The following is a 19,488-nucleotide window of genomic DNA, read 5'->3' as shown; positions in this document are numbered from 1 at the left end:
TGCTTCCTAGCTAAGAGCAGAACAGATGATGGTCGGAAAAAGGAAAAATAGCAATTTAGCAGGCAAGTTTACCAGGTAAGGAGCGAGTGGGTGGGGAGGGTTCCTGTGGGCCATGTGGGTGGCGCAGCCTTGTGTTTCTGCGCAGCCTGGATTAATTGCTTTGTGGGGGTAAGATTTCTCTGCGGCCCACCAAAATTTTGTCACGGCCCATTGGTTGGTGACCACTGCTCTGGACGTAAGAAGTGTAAACTTTGCCGAATGAGATTGCAAAAGAAGGTGGAGGTAGATATCAAAAAACAACAACCATCCAACTTTGGATAGTGGAATTTCAATTACTACAATCCCAATGGATGATAACTGGAGGGCATCTTGTTCCCATCAGCTGAGGATCTTGTAGCAGGATTGTTATGTATGCTTTAAATGTCTGAGCACATTGTTGTTGTTGTTTTAAATCCCACAGCCAAAGGCAAAACAAGGAAGTGACATGACAAGAGAAAGGCAGAAAGTGAAACTGGAACTACAACAGGAGCTGTTTCCTTCTCAGTTTTAAAGGTTAACTCTCAAAGAGAATGACAAAAGCTCTTTGCAGGCTTTACTTGACACAATCCTAAGAATTAAATGAAATAATTAAACATGGTGAATTAGTGTTTTCTTCGGCTGGATTTTACCCATGAGGGATGTGAGAGAAATTTGATCCCTCCTCATTTTAATACATTTTTGATTCGGTAAAGGAACTGAAGCTCAAATAACCTTTACATTCACACATGATTGATTTTTGTTTCAATATACTCATATTAATAACATATAAAAATCCATTAGTGAAAAACTGCTTGCAAAATATATGTATTAGGGAAAATGAAAAATATACACATTTCCTTATTATGAACTTTATTTGTGTCGGCTTTAATACTAATGGACTTGTCATTCCAAAATGTGACGGTAAAAAAAAAAAAAGTTTTCTCTGGGCACCTTCCTAATTTATTACTAGGGAAGCCAAAACTGAAGTAACAGCTTCTCTAAAACACTTGACAGCTGTGACTAAATCAAGGGTGTCCAACTCAATTTCATTGAGGGCCGCATCAGGGTTGTGTTTGACCTCGGGGGTCCAGGTGGATGTGTCCAGGTGGGCATGGCCATCTTGATGTCACATGTATCAGGGGGGCTGGGGGGAATCTACTTTTGCTAGCAGTTGGTTTTGCTAGTATTCTGCAGTGAAAATGGAGCTTGGGGGCCCCCATGGACCCCCCGGGCTCTATTTTTGTCTGTGACGGCTTCCTGCAGCCCTCTGCCAGTGAAAAGGGCCACCATGTGCGTCCCTCCCGAGCTCCATTTTTGTTGGCAGAGGCACTGCGGGCTGATCCTTTGCTGTTTCTAGGGAGGCCCCATGGGCCAGAAATAAGCAGCCTGCAGGCCGGATCCAGGCCATGGGCCTTGTGTTTGACACCTCTGAACTAGATAAATACCCATATACAAGCAGTCTTTGACTTATGACTCTGGTGGAGCTTGCCCATTATGGTAGTAAGTTGTGATAATCATAAAAATGAATCATCAAATGATCAACTCTGTTTTATAACTATTTTGTGGTAGTTGTTGAATGAATCACTAACGTCATTAAAATAATACCCCATAAAATTTGAATGAATGCGGTTGTCATTTAATGAACTCATTGTTTTAGAGGTGGGCTGCATATACTTTAACAACCAGTTCACCTAGTGCAGAACTGAAAATGTGAGCACATGCACACACGCCCCCTTTGCTTGTGTGTGGCTGCAAAACCACGGGGATTTTCTGCGTGCAACAGCCAGAGTAAGTAGATCGGGTGATGCACAGAAAGCAGCTGGGTTGTCAGGGCGGAGCAAGCAAATAAAAATGTGAGGTATATAGGACAGGATAGTGCCTGGGCGGGTGGGTGGGCCCAGCCAGTAGTCATAACTACCGGTATGGGCGAGCCAGTCCAAACCGTCAGCAGCCCACCACTGCATCGTTTGCTATGGAGCATTTTTGCCTAAATCCAGAGGTAAATATCCATTTTTGCCAAAAATGTCATGAATCTCAGTTATGTGATGAGGGGACGCTGGAAATGTCCATAAACGCAGTGTTGTGAGTGCGGGGGAGGGGATTTGTCAGATATCAGATCATAAATATCTTTTGAGGGGATACAAATAGTCACTAAATGACCAGTCGAGGACTACCTGTAAAGCAGATTAAGGCTTTTAATGTTGGGGTGTGTGTGTCAATGTCCTGCAATGTGGAGCAAACAACTATAAGCTACTTCTGGGGGGCCTGTAATATAGGCAATGTAATTCTGCATTTGGCAGCAGTGGCGGGAGACAATTTTGTGCCTGCTGCTAAACCATCCTCGAAGTCAAGGTGAGACATCTCCTCCTCTGTGACTCACAGATCTGCAGTATGAAGATCCAAGTCTTCTGAAAGCCACACAAATTAAATTTCTGAGAGAGATGCTTTGAGTCTCTGAATGCGCTTCAAATTTCCTTCTAAATTTGGAAGACTGACTGTCCCCCTTCGAGACCCAAATAAGATTTCGCTGCCTTAAATCCTGGCCAAAACTGATTACTAAAGATGACTCTTTAACTTCCTTGATTCTGCTAGAGGGCTTCTCATCATCCTGGAAGAAAAATAGAACTGAATCATTATACAGGAAACTACAGTTTGTCTGCCTAATGCTTTATCTCTCTTTGAGGAGCAGGAGAGCCAGCACTGAAGCTGACCTAAAAACAAAACACTTTTGATACTTATCTCCAAACAACAACAACAACAACAACCAGATGTCAGCCTCCCTCTCTAATGGTGGTGGTGGTTGGTCTATCTATTCACCCCAGCCAATTACTCAGATAGTATCTCATGCCTATCAAACTAGAGAGTCCTTTTTGATCATATTTAACTCCTGTCATCTGTGGAAATAGAAGCAAATAATAGATAATAGATAACCAGAGTTGGAAGGAACCTTGTAGGTCATCTAGATCATCAACCCCGTGCCCAAGCAGGAGACCCTATACCTTTTCTGACAAATGGCAGTCCAATCTCTCCTTGAAAGTCTCAAGTGATGATGCTCCCACAACCTCTGAGGGCAACTATTCCATTGGTTGATTGTTCTCACTGTCAGAAAGTTTCTCCTTATTTCCAGGTTAAATCTCTCCTTGTTCAGTTTCCATCCATTATTCCTTATCTGGCCTACAGGAGCTTTAGAAAATACCTTGACCCCTTCCTCCCTGTGGCAGCCCCTCAAATATTGGAACACTGCTATCATGTGTCCCCTGGTCCTTCTCTTTACTAGACCAGCCATGCCCAGTTCCTGCAACCGTTCTTCATATGTTTAAGCCTCCAGTCCCCTAATCATCCTGGTTGCTCTTCTCTGTACTTTTTCTAGTACAGAGAGATACAGCAATATCCCAATGCAAGATCATTTCTGCCTTGCCGATTGGAGGAATCTGAACCAATCATGCATGCATTATAGTCTTGTCCTATTACTATACTCAGTTTAGCAAACTGACCTAACAAATCCCTTGTTTCTAACCCTCTCTTCAGCTTCGATTGGGAGAACCTTTACTTTTTGCTTCCTGGCCTCTGGAAAGGTGGAAAGTTCAGTTCTGTGATTGGTGCAGTCTGGAAGTACAGGGTTGCTTGTACTTATATAAGTAGTCCTCAACTTATGACTATAATGGAGCTCAGCATTTCCATTGCTAAGTGAGACATTTGTTAAATGAGTTTTGCCCCATTTTATGAACTTTCCTGCTACAGTTGTCAAGTGAATCATTGCAGGGGTTAAGTTAGTCACGCGGTTGTTAAGTGAATCTGGTTTTCCCATTGACTTTGCTTGTCAGAAGGTTGCAAAAGGTGATCACATGACCCAGGGACACTGCAATTGTCATAAATATGAGCCAGTTGCCAAGCACCTGAATTTTGATAATTGCAACTGTGAAAAATGGTCATGCTGTAAGTCACTGGTTTCAGTGCTGTTGTAACTTTGAACGATCACTAAATGAACTGCTGTAAGTCAGGGACTCGCTTTATTTGAAGGTTGTTGGTGCTGAGAGGAAAGACAATTCTTCCTACCTTGTCAGTTTGGTGCCAATCTGCTGCCTGAGCTCCAGCCGCTCCTCATCCGTCTGCATGGGGAGGATGTTCTTCTCCTCCAGCTCACGCTTGGATGGCCTGTTGCTCAGCTTGATAGCTAAAGAATCTTTCCTGCAAACTTTCATTGCCAGGGAACCTTGGATAGAAAGGATCACATTCGGTTTAACTGCTGGCACAGGAGCTTACTTTTCCACTTTTTAAAAATAAATAAAATAAAACCTGTTTTTAAGACCTCTACCCTTGCGGAAACTTTGAATGTTGAACAAGAGAGCCCATTTCAAAAAGCATTTCCTCTCACTTAGCATGCTGTCTTATGAAGGTGAATGTTTTCAGTGCTGAGTATAATCTTAGTTCAACCCTCCACGGATGCAAAGTGGATTGTTTTGCACATGAGACAAATGTGCGCATGGAAAGTGGTTTCGAGGTTCCAATCTTAGCTAGCAAGACGACTCTTGCTCAAGCCCAAGACTTTTTACTCTTGCCATCCCCAGGGTAGAAAAGAACAGCAGATCTGATAGGCCACTGTAAGGAAAACCACCATAGTTGGGATGAAGGATTGTGGGAAAGGAAAATGGGGTTAACGCTCTCCTCCCTGTCTCAGGATCCTAAATTCAAGGAAGTGATATTCCCTTGAAAGAATGCTGTAATATGCAATAATACAATAACCTTTTAGCCTTTTGAATTCTTAACTGAATTCCACTTTTACCTTGTACATTTTAATTTTGATCTTAACTCTGTCTTTAATCTCTCCGTTTATGTGTGTTTACATTGTTTTATTGTGTTGTTGTAAACTGTCTCGATTCATTTTGGTAACACGGGCAGTATAGGAATGTAATAAATAAAGAACAACATAAATAAAAATTGGTAGCCCTCACCCAACAGACACAAAGAAAAGGGGGAAACACCTGGTTTCTCCTTTATTTAATGTTACATCCTGCCAATCTGATCACATTATTAAGTCCAACACCAGATATTTTTCCTTGCTTCTGCAATGGGCCATATTCTCATATTCCCAATGAAAGTTAAGCAATTGCTGCTTCATTGGATATTGTTCAATATCAGATTTTTTTTAAAAAAAAATTTTTTGGGTGGCAATGGAATAAGAACATCATATTTTTGTTGCTGCCTCCTGTATTTGCAGCTAGGGAAATAAGGAGGCAACATGGCAATGGAGATAGAAAAGATTGGATTGAATCCTCCACTTCCATTGCAGTGCAAACCCAGTTTCTTTTACTGAAATCTCAGGCTGAAAAGCAATATACCCAATGTTTTGGAATGTGATCAATGGGTCAGTAAAGGGAACAATCTTATCAGGAGAACTAGAAGAGCCCTAGGATTCCATATAACAGAACTAGAAAAACTAAGTAATTTGTCTTTTCAAGCAACATTTGAGCCTTGTTGCTGCTAAGATTTGGCCTGGTAGAAGCAAGAAGTTGAATGTCTTTTCAAAGCTTTTCAGATCCACATATATGCAAAGCTTTAAGCAGATATGTGTCATCAATCCTTTTTCAGATTTTGTCCAATCCCACTTTACTCCACTGTCACTTGAAATCTCATAAGATCATTTTGAGATTATTCTCCAAGTTTTCTTTGATAACATGGGAAAAAACTCGCAAGGTTTGATCTTGTGAACCATTGGCCCCTTTATATATGGATATATTTTCCTTCAATCCAATTGCAACAAGAACTTCAGAAGTTATGAAAGGACTCAAAGAGACTGTGTTGAGGGTCTCTAGGAGAGATCAAGCAGGAGTTATACACTTCCTGACCTATCACTTTAACTTTTTTATCTGGATCTGTTAATTCCCAGAATTCTCACATTCTTAAGCTAAGGTTTTCTCATCTATTTTATTTCCTGTAATGAACTGCTTCACTCCAGAAAAGTTAGCCAGCTGAGAACCAGGCTACGTTTTCTCATTATGATCCGTTCAAAGCAATTGCAAGAACCAGTACTGCTTTCTCTAGCAAAGATCAAACGTGTAAACGTGACTTTGTAAATAATGAGCTCTACTTACTTGAAAATAACGAGCTATCATCATCTTCCTCTTCCTCCTCGTCTTCTTCTTCTCTTGTATAAAGGCATGAAGAATCGCCAAAGTCAGATTCGTGAGGCACATTTTCTTTATTGTCATCACATTCAATCACAACAGTTGGCACTTGTCTCATGTCTGCAAGGCCTCCGGGTCCAGTTTTTGAGAGGCTGTCACCGCCGTGTAAATTGGAGCTTTAGGATCAAGATAGAATAGAATAAGAATAGAATAGAATAGGATAGGATAGAATAGATCAAGATAGGATAGAATAGAATAAGAATAGAATAGAATAGAATAGAATACTTTATTAGCCAAGTGTGATTGGACACACAAAGAATTTGTCTTGGTGTAAATACTCTCGGTATACATAAAAGAAATACATTCATCAAGAGTTGAGAATCATAAGGTACGACTCTTAATGATAGTCATAGAGCACAAAAAGCAATCAATCATACTAGGAAAAAGTCAATACAAATCCTAAGTATACAAGCAACAAAGTTACAGTCATACAGTCACAAGTGGGAGGGGATGGGTGATAAGGAGTGATGACAAGATTAACAGTAATAGTAGTGCAGACTTTGTAATAGTTGAACAGGGTTGAGGGAATTACTTGTTTAGCAGAGTGATGGCTTTCAGGAAAAAACTGTTCTTGTGTGTAGTTGTTCTGGTGTGCAATGCTCTATAGCAGGGGTGTCCAACCTTGACAACTTTAAGACTTGTGGACTTCAACTCCCTTTGCTGGCTGAGGAATTCTGGGAGTTGAAGTCCACAAGTCTTAAAGTTGCCAAGGTTGGACACCCCGGCTCTATAGTGTCTGTCATTTTGAGGGAAGGAATTGAAACAGTTTATGTCCGGGATGTGAGGGGTCTGTAAATATTTTCACAGGCCTCTTTTTGACTCGTGCAGGATATAGGTCCTCGATTGAAGGCAGGTTGGTAGTAATTGTTTTTTCTGTAATTGTAATTGTTTTTTTAATACAGAAGAGAAATACTACATCTTCAGAATGAAATGCAATGTCAGCATCTTTCAGGCTAAAACAGAGACAACTCTAAGAGAAAACTTTGTGTCAACATCCGAGACAGCGCACTGTTCAAAGTGGTCACAACGCCCTGTTTCGGAGTTGCCACACATGTGCAAGGGAAGGGGGATGCATGGGGCCACAGATGAGTGTCAGGTGATGGGACTCACGCTGGGAGAGGAGCCAGGAGGGTAAGCCAGCTGTGGTTGGATCAGAAGCCATCCAGGCCCGAACAGTGCTTGCTGGAGCCGGGCAAAAATAGTACTTGTTGGAGCCAGCCAGGAGCAACCATGAACAGGAGGGCAGAGCATGCTGAACCCATATAGCCAGCTGGCTAGCAGAAGCCAGTAATGCTGGCTAGAAACCCTTTTACTTGTATTGTTCACCAAGTGCCAAGCTATGACTCCAGTAAAGAGACCCGTTCTGCTCACAGTATGGCCTCTTCTTTTGCTGGCTTGGTTTGGAACTGTGACACTTTGGATATATTGAACTTGGTCACTCGTAAAAAAAGGTGATGATAGGCTCCTATGAAAAACATTTGTGCAATAGGCAAAAGTTGGCTTCTATTTGTCTTTGAATTAGCTTTTTATGGTCAAGGTTTAATTCATTGCTTAAAAACTGAATCATAATGCTGTTCAAAAATGTAACTTAAACACTTGGGAAGTCTGACCCTATTTTTCCTCTGTTTTCCATATCTGTCTCTATCTCACTTCTACTTCTCCTTTTAAAAAGTTTTCTATCCTTGATTTAGTTATTCACTTAACAACTGTCTTGCTTGATCTCAATAATGGTCATAAGTCAAGAACTACCTGTAGGTATGCAGTGAAATCATATATAAAGTGATGTTTAGACTTCATCTCTTCATTGCCTTCAGCAGGGCTTGTGTCATTGTTTTATTCTCTCTCTCTCTCTCTCTCTCTCTCTCTCTCTCTCTCTCTCTCTCTCTCTCTCTCTCTCTCTCTCTCTCTCTCTCCTCACACACACACACACACACACACACACACACACATTTATTTATATAGTTGACACTGATGAGGACACGTATGGTTTCAAGAAATCTAATAAATGTCTGTTGCCGCCAACTTTACAAACTCTTTGCAGATTAATTTTTCCTTTTAGATCAACAAGACCATAAATGGCAATGTTATCAACATTCATGGCACAACTGACCTCTTCAAATAGGCATATTTCTTTTAAAAATCTACATTAATCTCCTCAGAGATAAACATGTTTGCCAAAACAAAACAAAACAAATTTAAAATGCATCAAGGCATGTTCAGTTTTGAGATGCTTTGCCCGCATGCATTATGAAAAGGGCAGCTGCTTTTTCAGACAAAAAAAACCACATCATCACTGCTTAATCTCCCAAGGATGAAGTTAACAGATATCATTCTGACAATGATGGCAACTGAATAATTGGCCTATTGTTTCGATACCCTGCTTTGGGATTATGAGAAATAGACATGTGCTACTTTTGTACCTTTCCCTAATCATTCAGCATCTGTCTGAATTCCCAATTTATGAATTATTTACACAGCAACATTAAAGGAGTAGTTTGGATTTAACCTAACCTTGAACAAATAGCACTGTTTTGTGCTAAAGAAATATAAGGCAAAATAGAATCCCTGCCACATTAACCTAAACCAAATAGAAACTTTATCTGAAAGGTTAAATCTTAAAACTGAAAGGATTGTATAGGATGCTATGTTTACAAGCTGGTTCCATTCTTCCATAAAACGCAAGCTAAGGAGAAGAATGGAATGATATGGAGTCAAGGGCCTGAAAGGTCTCGGGTAACTCACTGTGACTAACTTGCCACGGCCAACTCGCCATGGTCAACCTATCATGGCCAATTCATCATGGGACGACTCACCATGGGACAAAAGTTACACAAATATCTAAGAAATGGCGGGGCAGGATCATTAAAGAAAGGATGCAAAAGGAGGGACAAAATGAAATGTGAATGACAAACTATTTTTTGAAATTATTTTAAATAATTAAAAAGAATTATTGAATTGTCCCACTGTGAGTTGTCCTGCAGCAAGTTGTCCTGCAGCAAGTTGGCCATGGTGAGTTGGCTGTGATGAAACGGCAGTGGTGAGTTGGCTATGGCAAGTTGGCCAATTGAGTTGTCCCATTCCGGGGCTTGAAAATGACATCTTTCAATTACAGAGCAAGTTCATCAATGGAGATTTCAAATGCTCTCCTGGAATTGTTTAGTCCTGCAAAGGTAAGGGTACCTCAGATAGCACTGAATTACTCTGTAATATAAAGAGGATTTCTATCTTTAGCTTGATATTTAATACTGACTAGGGAATTCTGGGAGTTGAATCCAGAAAGCTTAAAATTGCCAAAGGTGACAAACAGTGCCTTATGGTCTCTCATCCAAACAGTTCCAAATCTGATCTGTTTCTCTATTGGCCATCAACGAGGTTTGTCTACCTGCAATCACCAAGATCAGTATTGATTTAATGGTCAAATAAAAGATTGAGCTCTTAATGAGGCCATCATCTCTCCCTTTTGCTACCATGACGGTTTTAGCCAAATTATTTTTATTCATGCAAGAGTGCAATTCCTGTAAAGCCCTATCAAATTCAGTGGGAATTACTTCTTGGTATCTAGAGATTGACTGGCAGTCTCTTATCAGCAAAGCAAGATAAAAAAATACATCATGCAACAGGGTTGTTGTAAGGATTACTGAAATTATGCATACATAGGAAGAACTATTCTACAACACAGCACACGTTTTTGAAGTAATTATCTTTGAGCAAACAACTAGATACATAATATTTGAATCTGAATGACAGAATTATCTTTCAACCTGCACTCTTGTTCTTTTCATTTACAGTTGTAGGGTTAGGATCAGATTAGGGGTAAAGTAAATTGCCGTACGAATACAAGGACCCTTTTTTTGTTATGTAAATAGTTGGCAGGATGAAACTTGTGAACAGCCTCCAGTTTCTCTTGAAATTCAAATAGCATTTTTTGATGTAGATCAAAAAATTCAAATAGCATTTTTTGATGCATGGGGAAGAGGGAGGGCGAGTGTATTAAATTTTCTCATTACATTGTGCACAATTGCAAGGCTAAGTAGGTTTCCCTTTGACTCCTGGAACTCAGAAAGCACAAGACAGTGCTCCATGTTCTTTGACATATTTCTTTCATGGGGACCATTAATTACTGCACTCTGCTTCCATCCTTTCAAAGAGTTGCCATCAGACTGAATCTTGTCTAATTAATGTCTCATTGTAAGCCGAGGGTCCATAAGTGTGATGAAATACAATCCCAATCTCCTAACAATTTATGATTGTTAAGGAGAACCGGGTTAGTTAGAACCCTGGCATCATGTTTTAAATGAGCCCCATTAAACCCACACCTGCAAATCTGATGTTTCCCAAGATTCATACACTTGGAAAAGACTGCCCTATCAGCCCCACAGGCCTTTCATTTTAGAGTGCTCGGTCTCCACTGCAACATTAAGTGTTGCTAAAAAATGCCATCTCATAAGGGGGAAACCCCTCCCCACAAAATACCAATCACTCATTTTTCTGCCACGGTAGTTCCTAATCTGTGCTTCCAGACAATGCACGGTCTGTAAGATTTCTGCAGGTAATTTTACCAGCATAATCCCCCCCCCGCCCCCGGGAAGACTGCTGCAGATAAATTATTGAGATGAATATAATAGATATGGAAATGAGGGTGAAACGTTGTTCAAAATGTATCTGCTTTTTAAATTCCTTCTGAGAATATAACATGGGCTGAAAACCACAACTGCACAAAGAAGTTGGGAACATTTGGTCTGGTCCTACATTCAGAGCACCTACCGTACGAAGACTGCAGTTGGCAATAGGAAATAATCACAGCAGATTCATTATATAAGGATTATATAATTATATAGGGATGATTGGTTATATTACTATATAACTGATATATTATAGGGATGACATATAACTGATATGTAATAGGGATACAACTGATATATCAGGGATGATTAGTTATACCATTATATAGGAATTATATAATTATATAAGGATGATTAATAAAGCACCTGGCAGCAACTATTGTCTTTGCATGACAAGTCAGGAATTTGAAATGACTCTTTGCCATAAACACATTGCATGGCGCAACCATCCATCTAATAATTATTTGCTTTTTTAAAAATGAACACCTTACATTACAAATTGCGTGATCTAGCCTAATATGAATAACTAACATAATTATTATTATGGTATTCCACCCCAAAAAAAAAAAAAAAAAAAAAAAAAAAAAAAAAAAAAAGGAATTCAACCCCCCCCCCCCCCCCCCCAAACCCCCCCCCCCCCCAAAAAAACACCCCACCCAAAAAAACCCAAAAACACAAAACAAAAAAAAAAAACAAAAAAAACCCCCCCACAACCCACCAAAACACAACCCCCCCCCCCCACCCAACCCAAACACAACACCCCACCACCACAACCACCCCCCCAAAACCCCCCCCCCCCCCCCCCCCCCCCCCCCCCACCCCCCCCCCACCCCCCCCCCCCCCCCCCCCCCCCCTCCCCCCCCCCCCCCCCCACCCCCCCCCCCACACACCCAACCCCCCCCCCCCCCCCCCCCCCCCCCCCCCCCCCCCCCCCCCCCCCCCCCCCCCCCCCCGCACACCCTCAAACAGATAAATAGTATAGAAAATGAAGGCAGTAAGGGTAATTGTAAGTGCTCATTATGGATAGCAATAGCCCTTAGACTTATATATAGCTTTACAGCCCTCTCTAAGTGTTTTACAGAGTCAGCATATTGCCCACAACTATCTGGGTCCTCATTTTACCCATCTTGGAAGGATGGAAGGTTAAGTCAACCTTGAGCCAGTGAGAATCGAGCTGCTGGCATTTGGCAGAATTACCCTGCAATACTTCATTCTAACCACTGTGACACCGTGGCTCTTTGCTCCCAGTGTGGAGAATTATCTGCACTAAAGTCCCAAAGGTGCTTTCTTCTTCTTTTTTTCCCAAGAAGCAACTGGACTTTCTGGTTTTTCTTTGAAGACATTTTGCTTCTTCAGCTCTGAAGAAGCTTCTTGGATGAGAAGTGAAACATCTTCAAATAAAAATCAGAAAGTCTAGCTGCCTCTTGAAAAAGCACCTTTGGAGCAACCATGACATGCATGACTGAGAACCTCCATAGACATCTGCACTGAACGTTAAATCACCAGAAAGAAGACATGGCCAAAACTGTGAATTTTGAAAAAAATCCAGCCCTTCTGTGAGTAAACAATTTGGGCTCATAAGAAGAGCCTCGTTGAATTTAATCAGAAACCTATCAAATTCAGCATCTGGTTTTCTAGGGCGACAAACCATACTCTGGAAACCAGTCTGCTCACATTAGAGTGGAGTTTATTAGTCAAGATGTGTTTTTTACATAGTTTTTCTTCTCACCCACTAGGGCCAATGGTCGCCAACCTTTTGGAGCTCAGGGACCACCAAACTCATAATTTTAAATCCCAGGGACCACTAACTGGTTCTGTGGGTGTGGCCTAATTTGTGGGTGTGGCTTGGTGGTCATGTCATACAAGCCATGGCTGGGCATGGTTTGTAAGTAAATGTTATAAATATTTATATAAATATTGAATTTTTTTTATAAAAAAGAGCAACTTTTACCCAAAATCAGGCAAAGCAGGCAGACAGATTGAGTTGCTCACAGAATCACAGATTCATTCAGAGATCTATCTATCTGCCATTGGCTAGCTCAGTCTGTCACATAAAATTTGCAAGCAAACTCATAAAATTTGCTAGCAAGCAAACACACAAAATTAACTCACAACACACCATGCATGTAAATATTGAATTTTTTATAAAAAAGAGCAACTTTTACCCAAAATCAGACAAAGCAGGCAGACTGAGTTGTTCACAGAATCATTCAGTGATCTATCTATCTACCATCGGCTAGCTCAGCCTCTCAAATTTGCTTGCCGTGAGTCTGCACTGAATTTGCTTGCAAGCAAACCTTCAGTCCTAAGGGAGATTCAGCTGTGCTGAGCCGAAGATCTAAAGACTAGCTAGAAAGCAAGAAATCCAACCATTTCCTGCTTCCTAGCTAATCTAAATCTCCCAGAACAGCAGAACAGATGATGGTCGGAAAAAGGAAAAATAGCAATTTAGCAGGCAAGTTTACTGGGTAAGGAGCAAGTGGGCGGGGAGGGTTCCTGCAGGCCATGTGGGCAGCGCAGCTTTGTGTTTCTGCGCAGCCTGAATTAATTGCTCTGTGGGGGTGTTCTGGGGTTGAGATTTCTCTGCCGCCCACCAAAATTTTCTCACAGCCCACCAGTGAGCTGCGGCCCGCCGGTTGGCGACCGCTGCACTAGGCACAGAGTTGGGATGCTCAAATTACCTTTCTAGCCGCTGCATGGTCATGGACAGTGTTTTATTCAACTCCTCGATCATGCGACATCCTGAAGGGTGCATGGGTAACGTGTTGGATCCAGAAGGCATATGTGAGCTGTGGCTGCTGTACTGATGCTGGTGTGCTGCTAATTGTGATGGGAGGACTGTGTGATGATGCGAAGTCAATGGTTGCTGGGAGTTCTTCTGCGTGGAATAGGATGAGAGGGAGAGATCGGGTCCCCCTAAAGGCATGCAAATCATGACTTTCTTTGGAGGTAGTGGAGGCGATAGCTTGACTGGCATACAAGGCAGCTTCATCGGAGCACCAGGATCTTAAAAACAAAGGTTGAGAAACACAGTTATGAACAAAGGTGGAAAAAGGTACTTTGATTCTCTCCACAGCCATTGACTCGTCTAATATTGAAAGCATTTTTCCTCGTGCACAACTCATGCAGTTCAAGTAGATATGAGAGATTACTACATATATCATGCCGTCCTTCCTGGTTCAATCTGTAAACAGGTAGTCCTCGACATAGGATCATGACTGAGCCCAAAATTTCTGTTGCTAAATGAGACATTTGTTAAGTGAATTTTGTAGATCTTTACAGCAATCTACATGTTCATTCAGTTGAAACCTTGAATACATATGCATCTATAAAGAACATGTGAAGAGACTGGAAGAAATGAGATTTCTCTTCATAGAATTGGGACATTTTTAGCTACAATTCTTCATATATTGGAAAAAGAAACAGTGATTTTTTTCCTGATGTTTGTGAGTTTCATTAAGACTAGAAAAAAAAGCTCACTAATTTTGCTAAGATCAACCTTAGCTTCCGTATGCTTTGCACACTAGTATATTCTGATATGTTTTAGAGTCACCTAAGTGAGATGGATAGTATGAAGATATAATAAATGAATGAATGAAACTGCTTGGTTTAGGATTATATTATGGTAATAGGAATTCAGTAAAAGATTATTCTATATAAACACTGTAATTTTATACTAATTATATGTGTACTTGTTGTCCATATCTTAATACAGATATATCAGTGAGAGGGAAGAAGGAATAAAGTAAAAAAAAACCCTCAAGAAATGGGCCACATGAAATCTGTAGTGTCAATTAGAAATGGTGAGAAAATCGACAGCATTTTAATGTGAATTCATTCAATTCTTAGATTAAATGCCTTTCTTTAAATTTTACCACACAAGTCTCACCTCAAAAATTGCTTATATTAGTAAATAACAATATGTGGAGAAAGGTAAGGCAGGTGAATAGATGCCCCGTACTGTGCTGGGGACACCACAGCAGAAAATGCATTTGAATGCAGGATCCAGACTGCCAATAATTCTCCTTGGATTAAAGGGAAGTCTTGAGAGCAAACTCATGGATTCTACACAGCTGGAAGTTTTTTTGTGAGTCAACAGAAAAATGGATATTTTTGTAGCTGCTCATGATCAGCTGGGAATGGTGGGTTTTATCCTGCTTTGAGCCATCAATATAGCCTTTTTTAAGGAATCAAAGTTCAACCAAGCCTCATCTTTTTAAACACCTTGGGAGTATAATTTTCTTTTTACAGTGAAAATCTTTCAGAACTGCAAGCTTTGTATTTGCTGGGTTAGTCCCTCTTTAATCCATTTAAAAAGAGGAAAATATGTGTGTTTCCAGCTCTGTAAGATTTTATTTTCTGTAATAGCACAGAAGGATGACTATAGTGTTGTTTTGGGAATGTATTTAAATGCCAAAAAAATGCATAAACTTGATCTAAAGAAAGACTTGGAAGCTAACTAAAATGTCTTCTCTTGTAGGAATTTCTCGATTTATAAATTGTTGATAAGAAGGCTTTGAAGGTTAATTATTAGAAAGCACTAGAGGTTATGTTAAAGGAAATTTAGATGTGTGGACTGAAGAACTGTGTGAGCTACTTAACATTATATTTCAAATAAAAAGTGTTAAAGAACATTAAATTTCTTTGAATAAAATTGAAAAGGATAGAGGAATTGAAAACTATAATCTACAAGAAAGGGATGGATTTACAAATGGACTATTAAAAACAAAAGTGATACACAAATAAGATAAAAAAAGATGTTGATTACTCATTTAAATGGGACTATCAAAGAATTACAAGAGAGGCTATTGAAATTGCAAATGGATTTTAAGAGAAGAGACAAAGATAAAGTGTTTTTAGAAAATCTATTGAGATGGAATGAAGATGTATTTGGTAATATTTTAAAGATATAGTCAGAAGTTGTTAATGTTGAATATATTTGCTAGAGATGAAGAGAGAAGTTTTTTCATATAGTTTTCTTTTTCTTTTCTCTTTCCTTTTTTGGGGGGGGATTCTGCACTTTTTTTAAAAAATATTCTTTAATGTATTTTGTATTAGGTTTTTGTATCTGCTTTACCTGATTAACATAATCTTTACTAAAATTATTATAAAGAATAGTATTTATATTTTTAAAAATATTGTTTTTTTTAAGGCATTTAAAAAGTTGACCTAGTCCTAGACAGTAATATTTGGATGGAATAGATGTTTCTGAATGAATTCATGTAAACCTGACATTTGCAGCCTGATTCTTTTATCTTTAGTTTTAATACACTGTATTTATTTACTTAGTGCAGGAATGTTAAACTCATGTCTTCATGTCGTTATGTGATGTATCCTCCCCTTCGCTAAACCGGGCATGGGCGTGGCCAGCACGTGACACATCCGGCCCGTGCGCCAGGAGTTTGATAGCCCTGATTTTGAGTATGGGAAAAATGTAAAAATGTGCTGTAATTGTTGTTTAAACATGAAGAAAGAATCTGAATGCCACCTGAATGTATGGCATTTTATTTGTTTCTCTTGGCTCTTGCAGTTTATTTTTTACTGAATGATGGCTCAACTGTTGAAACAAATCTTTGTATTTGGTAACCTAAGGGTTTGGCTACAACATGCTAAAGAACACTGCCACATAATTGGGGCAGGGAGAGATGTTTATGAAAACCTGTGTGGCCTATTACTTGAGGTTAATCTGCTTTACTCTGCTGTCTTTGAGAAGGCCATCTCATCAAAAGTGTTAAAGGAGGTGACACATTGACTGGTTTCTATATGCACAAAGGAAAATATTATTTCTGTCTTTGCCTCAAGCATGAAAATGCCTTGGGCTGCCTCTGCCTAAGAAAATATAGTTCTGTTCCAATTCATAGATTTCAGCATCTTTCTGAACAAAAGTACACAATCACAGCTCCAGGGCAGTGTGCCGTCTTCAAAAAAGCCTCCGTGTTATTTTTAACCAAAATGCATTAATGCGGCAGAAAAGGAAAGGCAAATACTGTATATGATTAATCGTAGCTAATTTTCAACTACATTTAAAAACAAAAGCACAGTATCTGGATTCTTCAGAAATCACAATGAGACAGCAAGGAGAAAAGAAACCAGATATTAAATTAAAGGGAATATATTTTTATATATTAAATATTCACTCTCAAAAAGATTGCTGCAAGCCCCTCCTTAACTGAATCACATGGTAGCTTCTACAAAGCAGGAGCAAACAGTCCATCACAACTTGCTACTTGTTGTCTAAACTAAAGTACATACACATCTCATAGTGGAAATTTATTGAGAATTGAGATCGTTTTTTCATTTTCATTGTGTGTTGCATTATATGCATCTCTTAAAATGCAATCTAAATGTGACACTTTCATTTTGGAAAGAAGGATGTGCTGGAATTGACTGCTCATTTCCAGGCTCTCTGCAGGGCAACGTCATCCATAATTCCAGCATGAACAACATCTGTTGATTTATGATCCATACAGCTTGATTATAAGCATATTTATTGGCAAATAAGAGTTTTGATTTCATCAAGACCTAAATAAACCTATATATTCAAATTCAGTTGTATATGAAATTAAACTAATTGTCCCATTTCCACCATAGATCATCTTCAAATGGGAAGGAGCCAAGAATTGGCAGAAAGGCAGAAAGGGAATATTTAACCCTTAAGCAATTTCTCAGCTATTATTTTTCCTGCAAGAAAATAAGTCCCCTATACTGTATCCAAGAACATAAATGCAGGTAGTCCCTGACTTACAAACACAATTGAGCCTAAAATTTGTTAAGTCAATTTTGGCCCATTTTGCAACTTTTCTTGCCATGGTTGTTAATTGAACCACTGCAGTTGCTAAGCTGGTATTACAGTTTTTGTGAATCTGGCTTCTCCATTGATTTTGCTTGTCAGAAGGTCACAAAAGGGAATTACAGGACCCTGGCAAACTGCAAACGTCATAAATGTGAGACAGTTGCCAAACATCCAGATTTTGATTATGTGACCATGGAGATGCTACAAGGGTTGTAAGTGGGAAAAACAGTGATAAGTTCTTGCTTTTCAGTGCTGTTGCAACTTGTACAGTCATTAAATGAACTGCTGTAAGTGAATGACTATCTGTTAGGTGTGAAGCTGCTTAAATGTAAATAGGCAAGGAATAAGAGAGGGAAGTTTATCTATTGGAAAGCACTACCTTTTAGAGAAAGAAATACTGGACATATTCTTTAATTTCTCAGTTAGTTTAACTGGAAAACTGTGAGCACCCTAGACCAAGCCAAGTCCAAAACCACTACAGAATTCCCAGAAGCCTGGCACTCAGAGTGGTCATCAACAGCACATAGACATAAACAACATCTACATACTATTCAAAAGAGACAATCAAAAAGCCCCAAAGGAAACTAAAAGACTAAAACACTTCCTTGCCAACAATCAACACCCAGATGAGCAGAAATCAACCCCAAGATTAACATGTGACCAATAATCAAGAAGCAAACAATACCCCAATCAAGGAACTGCCAAACAAGCTAAACAACAGCTCAATCAAGGAACCATCAAGCCCACTCCCACCAACACTGACAGGTCAAGCCACTTGAATACAAAATGAAAGCAAATTCCACTCCCTACTAGCACTGATGATGTTACCTAGTTTGGTAGTGAAACATCTGCAAGAAAACAATCAAGCTCAGAGAGCACCAAGGACTCCACAACTCTGGGCATAATATTACCTAAAACTGTGTTCAACAACATGGTCTCTGGTTTCCAAATTGTACTAGATTTACATAAATCTTCATTCATTTCATGTTATTAAGGACACCCATTAATAAAACTAAATCTGAAGAAAGTTATACTAGGGTGGTAATTATCCGGACAGGAAAAAAATCCAGAAAAAAAAATCCTTCCTTGTTACTGTCTAATTATTGTCTGGATTTCTGCAGCTCACAAATGGTAGGCTTAATTAATCACATATAAATCTCTGCTGCTGATTTTGAAGTGGCCATCCTTGTAGAAAGGACTTTCAAAGGGACACTTTATCCTGACTCTCTTGAACTCATCCAGAAATTAAGTTCTGCTCATTTGTGTTTGAGTGGAGACAATAATTGCATATTGCACTATAGATAGTAATTATTTCAACACTAATGTTACCACCTACAGTATCAAGTTTTTTCTCCAAGAGATTGGTGTGCTTATCTTGAATACATTCGAGTTCTAATTAAATTATCCCTACCAGTATATTTCACTCTGTTTAATCTCATTATTCACAACCTAAAATGCCCTCTAACTGAGCAAAGGAGAATAAACCATGTGTCTGATGACAAGTTGGCTAGGAATAGGAAGACAAGGAATTGGAAGCTTCAAACTGATCTTTAGATCAGGGGTCTCCAACCTTGGCAGCTTGTGGACTTAAAGACTGAGGAACTCCCAGAATTCCTCAGCCATCAAAGAATTCTAGGAGTTGAAGTCCACAAGTCTTAAAGTTGCCAAGGTTGGCAATCCCTGCTTTAGATGATTTCTAATTGATCAGAACAGGAAAAGTAAGGACATGCGAGTCAGTTCTCTGAATAATGCTTATTTTAGAATTTCATGTTCTTGCTATCACTTCTTCAGCAGTGAGCAGTACTTATCAAGCCTTTAGTTCCTCATGTCTTCACATTGCAGCTAAACAGTAAAAGTCCTTGATCTGCCT

At 39.6% G+C, this 19,488-nt stretch overlaps 1 protein-coding gene across 5 annotated transcripts in view; it reads right to left on the bottom strand.

The window, feature by feature from the left end:
* Positions 1-19,488, bottom strand: part of PHACTR1 (phosphatase and actin regulator 1) — a 259,159-nt gene that overhangs the window by 19,178 nt on the left and 220,493 nt on the right. For all 5 annotated transcript variants that reach the window (XM_087930868.1, XM_087930869.1, XM_026699598.2 and 2 more), the window contains 3 exons: positions 13,507-13,831; positions 6,111-6,319; positions 4,075-4,231 (listed from right to left, as the gene is read on the bottom strand). In XM_087930868.1, coding sequence (XP_087786994.1) covers positions 4,075-4,231; positions 6,111-6,319; positions 13,507-13,831 — 691 coding nt within the window. The remainder of the gene's footprint in view (positions 1-4,074; positions 4,232-6,110; positions 6,320-13,506; positions 13,832-19,488) is intronic.

Source organism: Pseudonaja textilis, chromosome 3 (assembly GCF_049901715.1).
Source record: "Pseudonaja textilis isolate UNSWEBS1 chromosome 3, rPseTex1.2, whole genome shotgun sequence".
Lineage (NCBI taxonomy): Eukaryota > Metazoa > Chordata > Lepidosauria > Squamata > Elapidae > Pseudonaja > Pseudonaja textilis.
The sequence above is the reverse complement of the archived record's forward strand: the minus strand, read 5'-3'. Positions and strand labels throughout refer to the sequence as shown.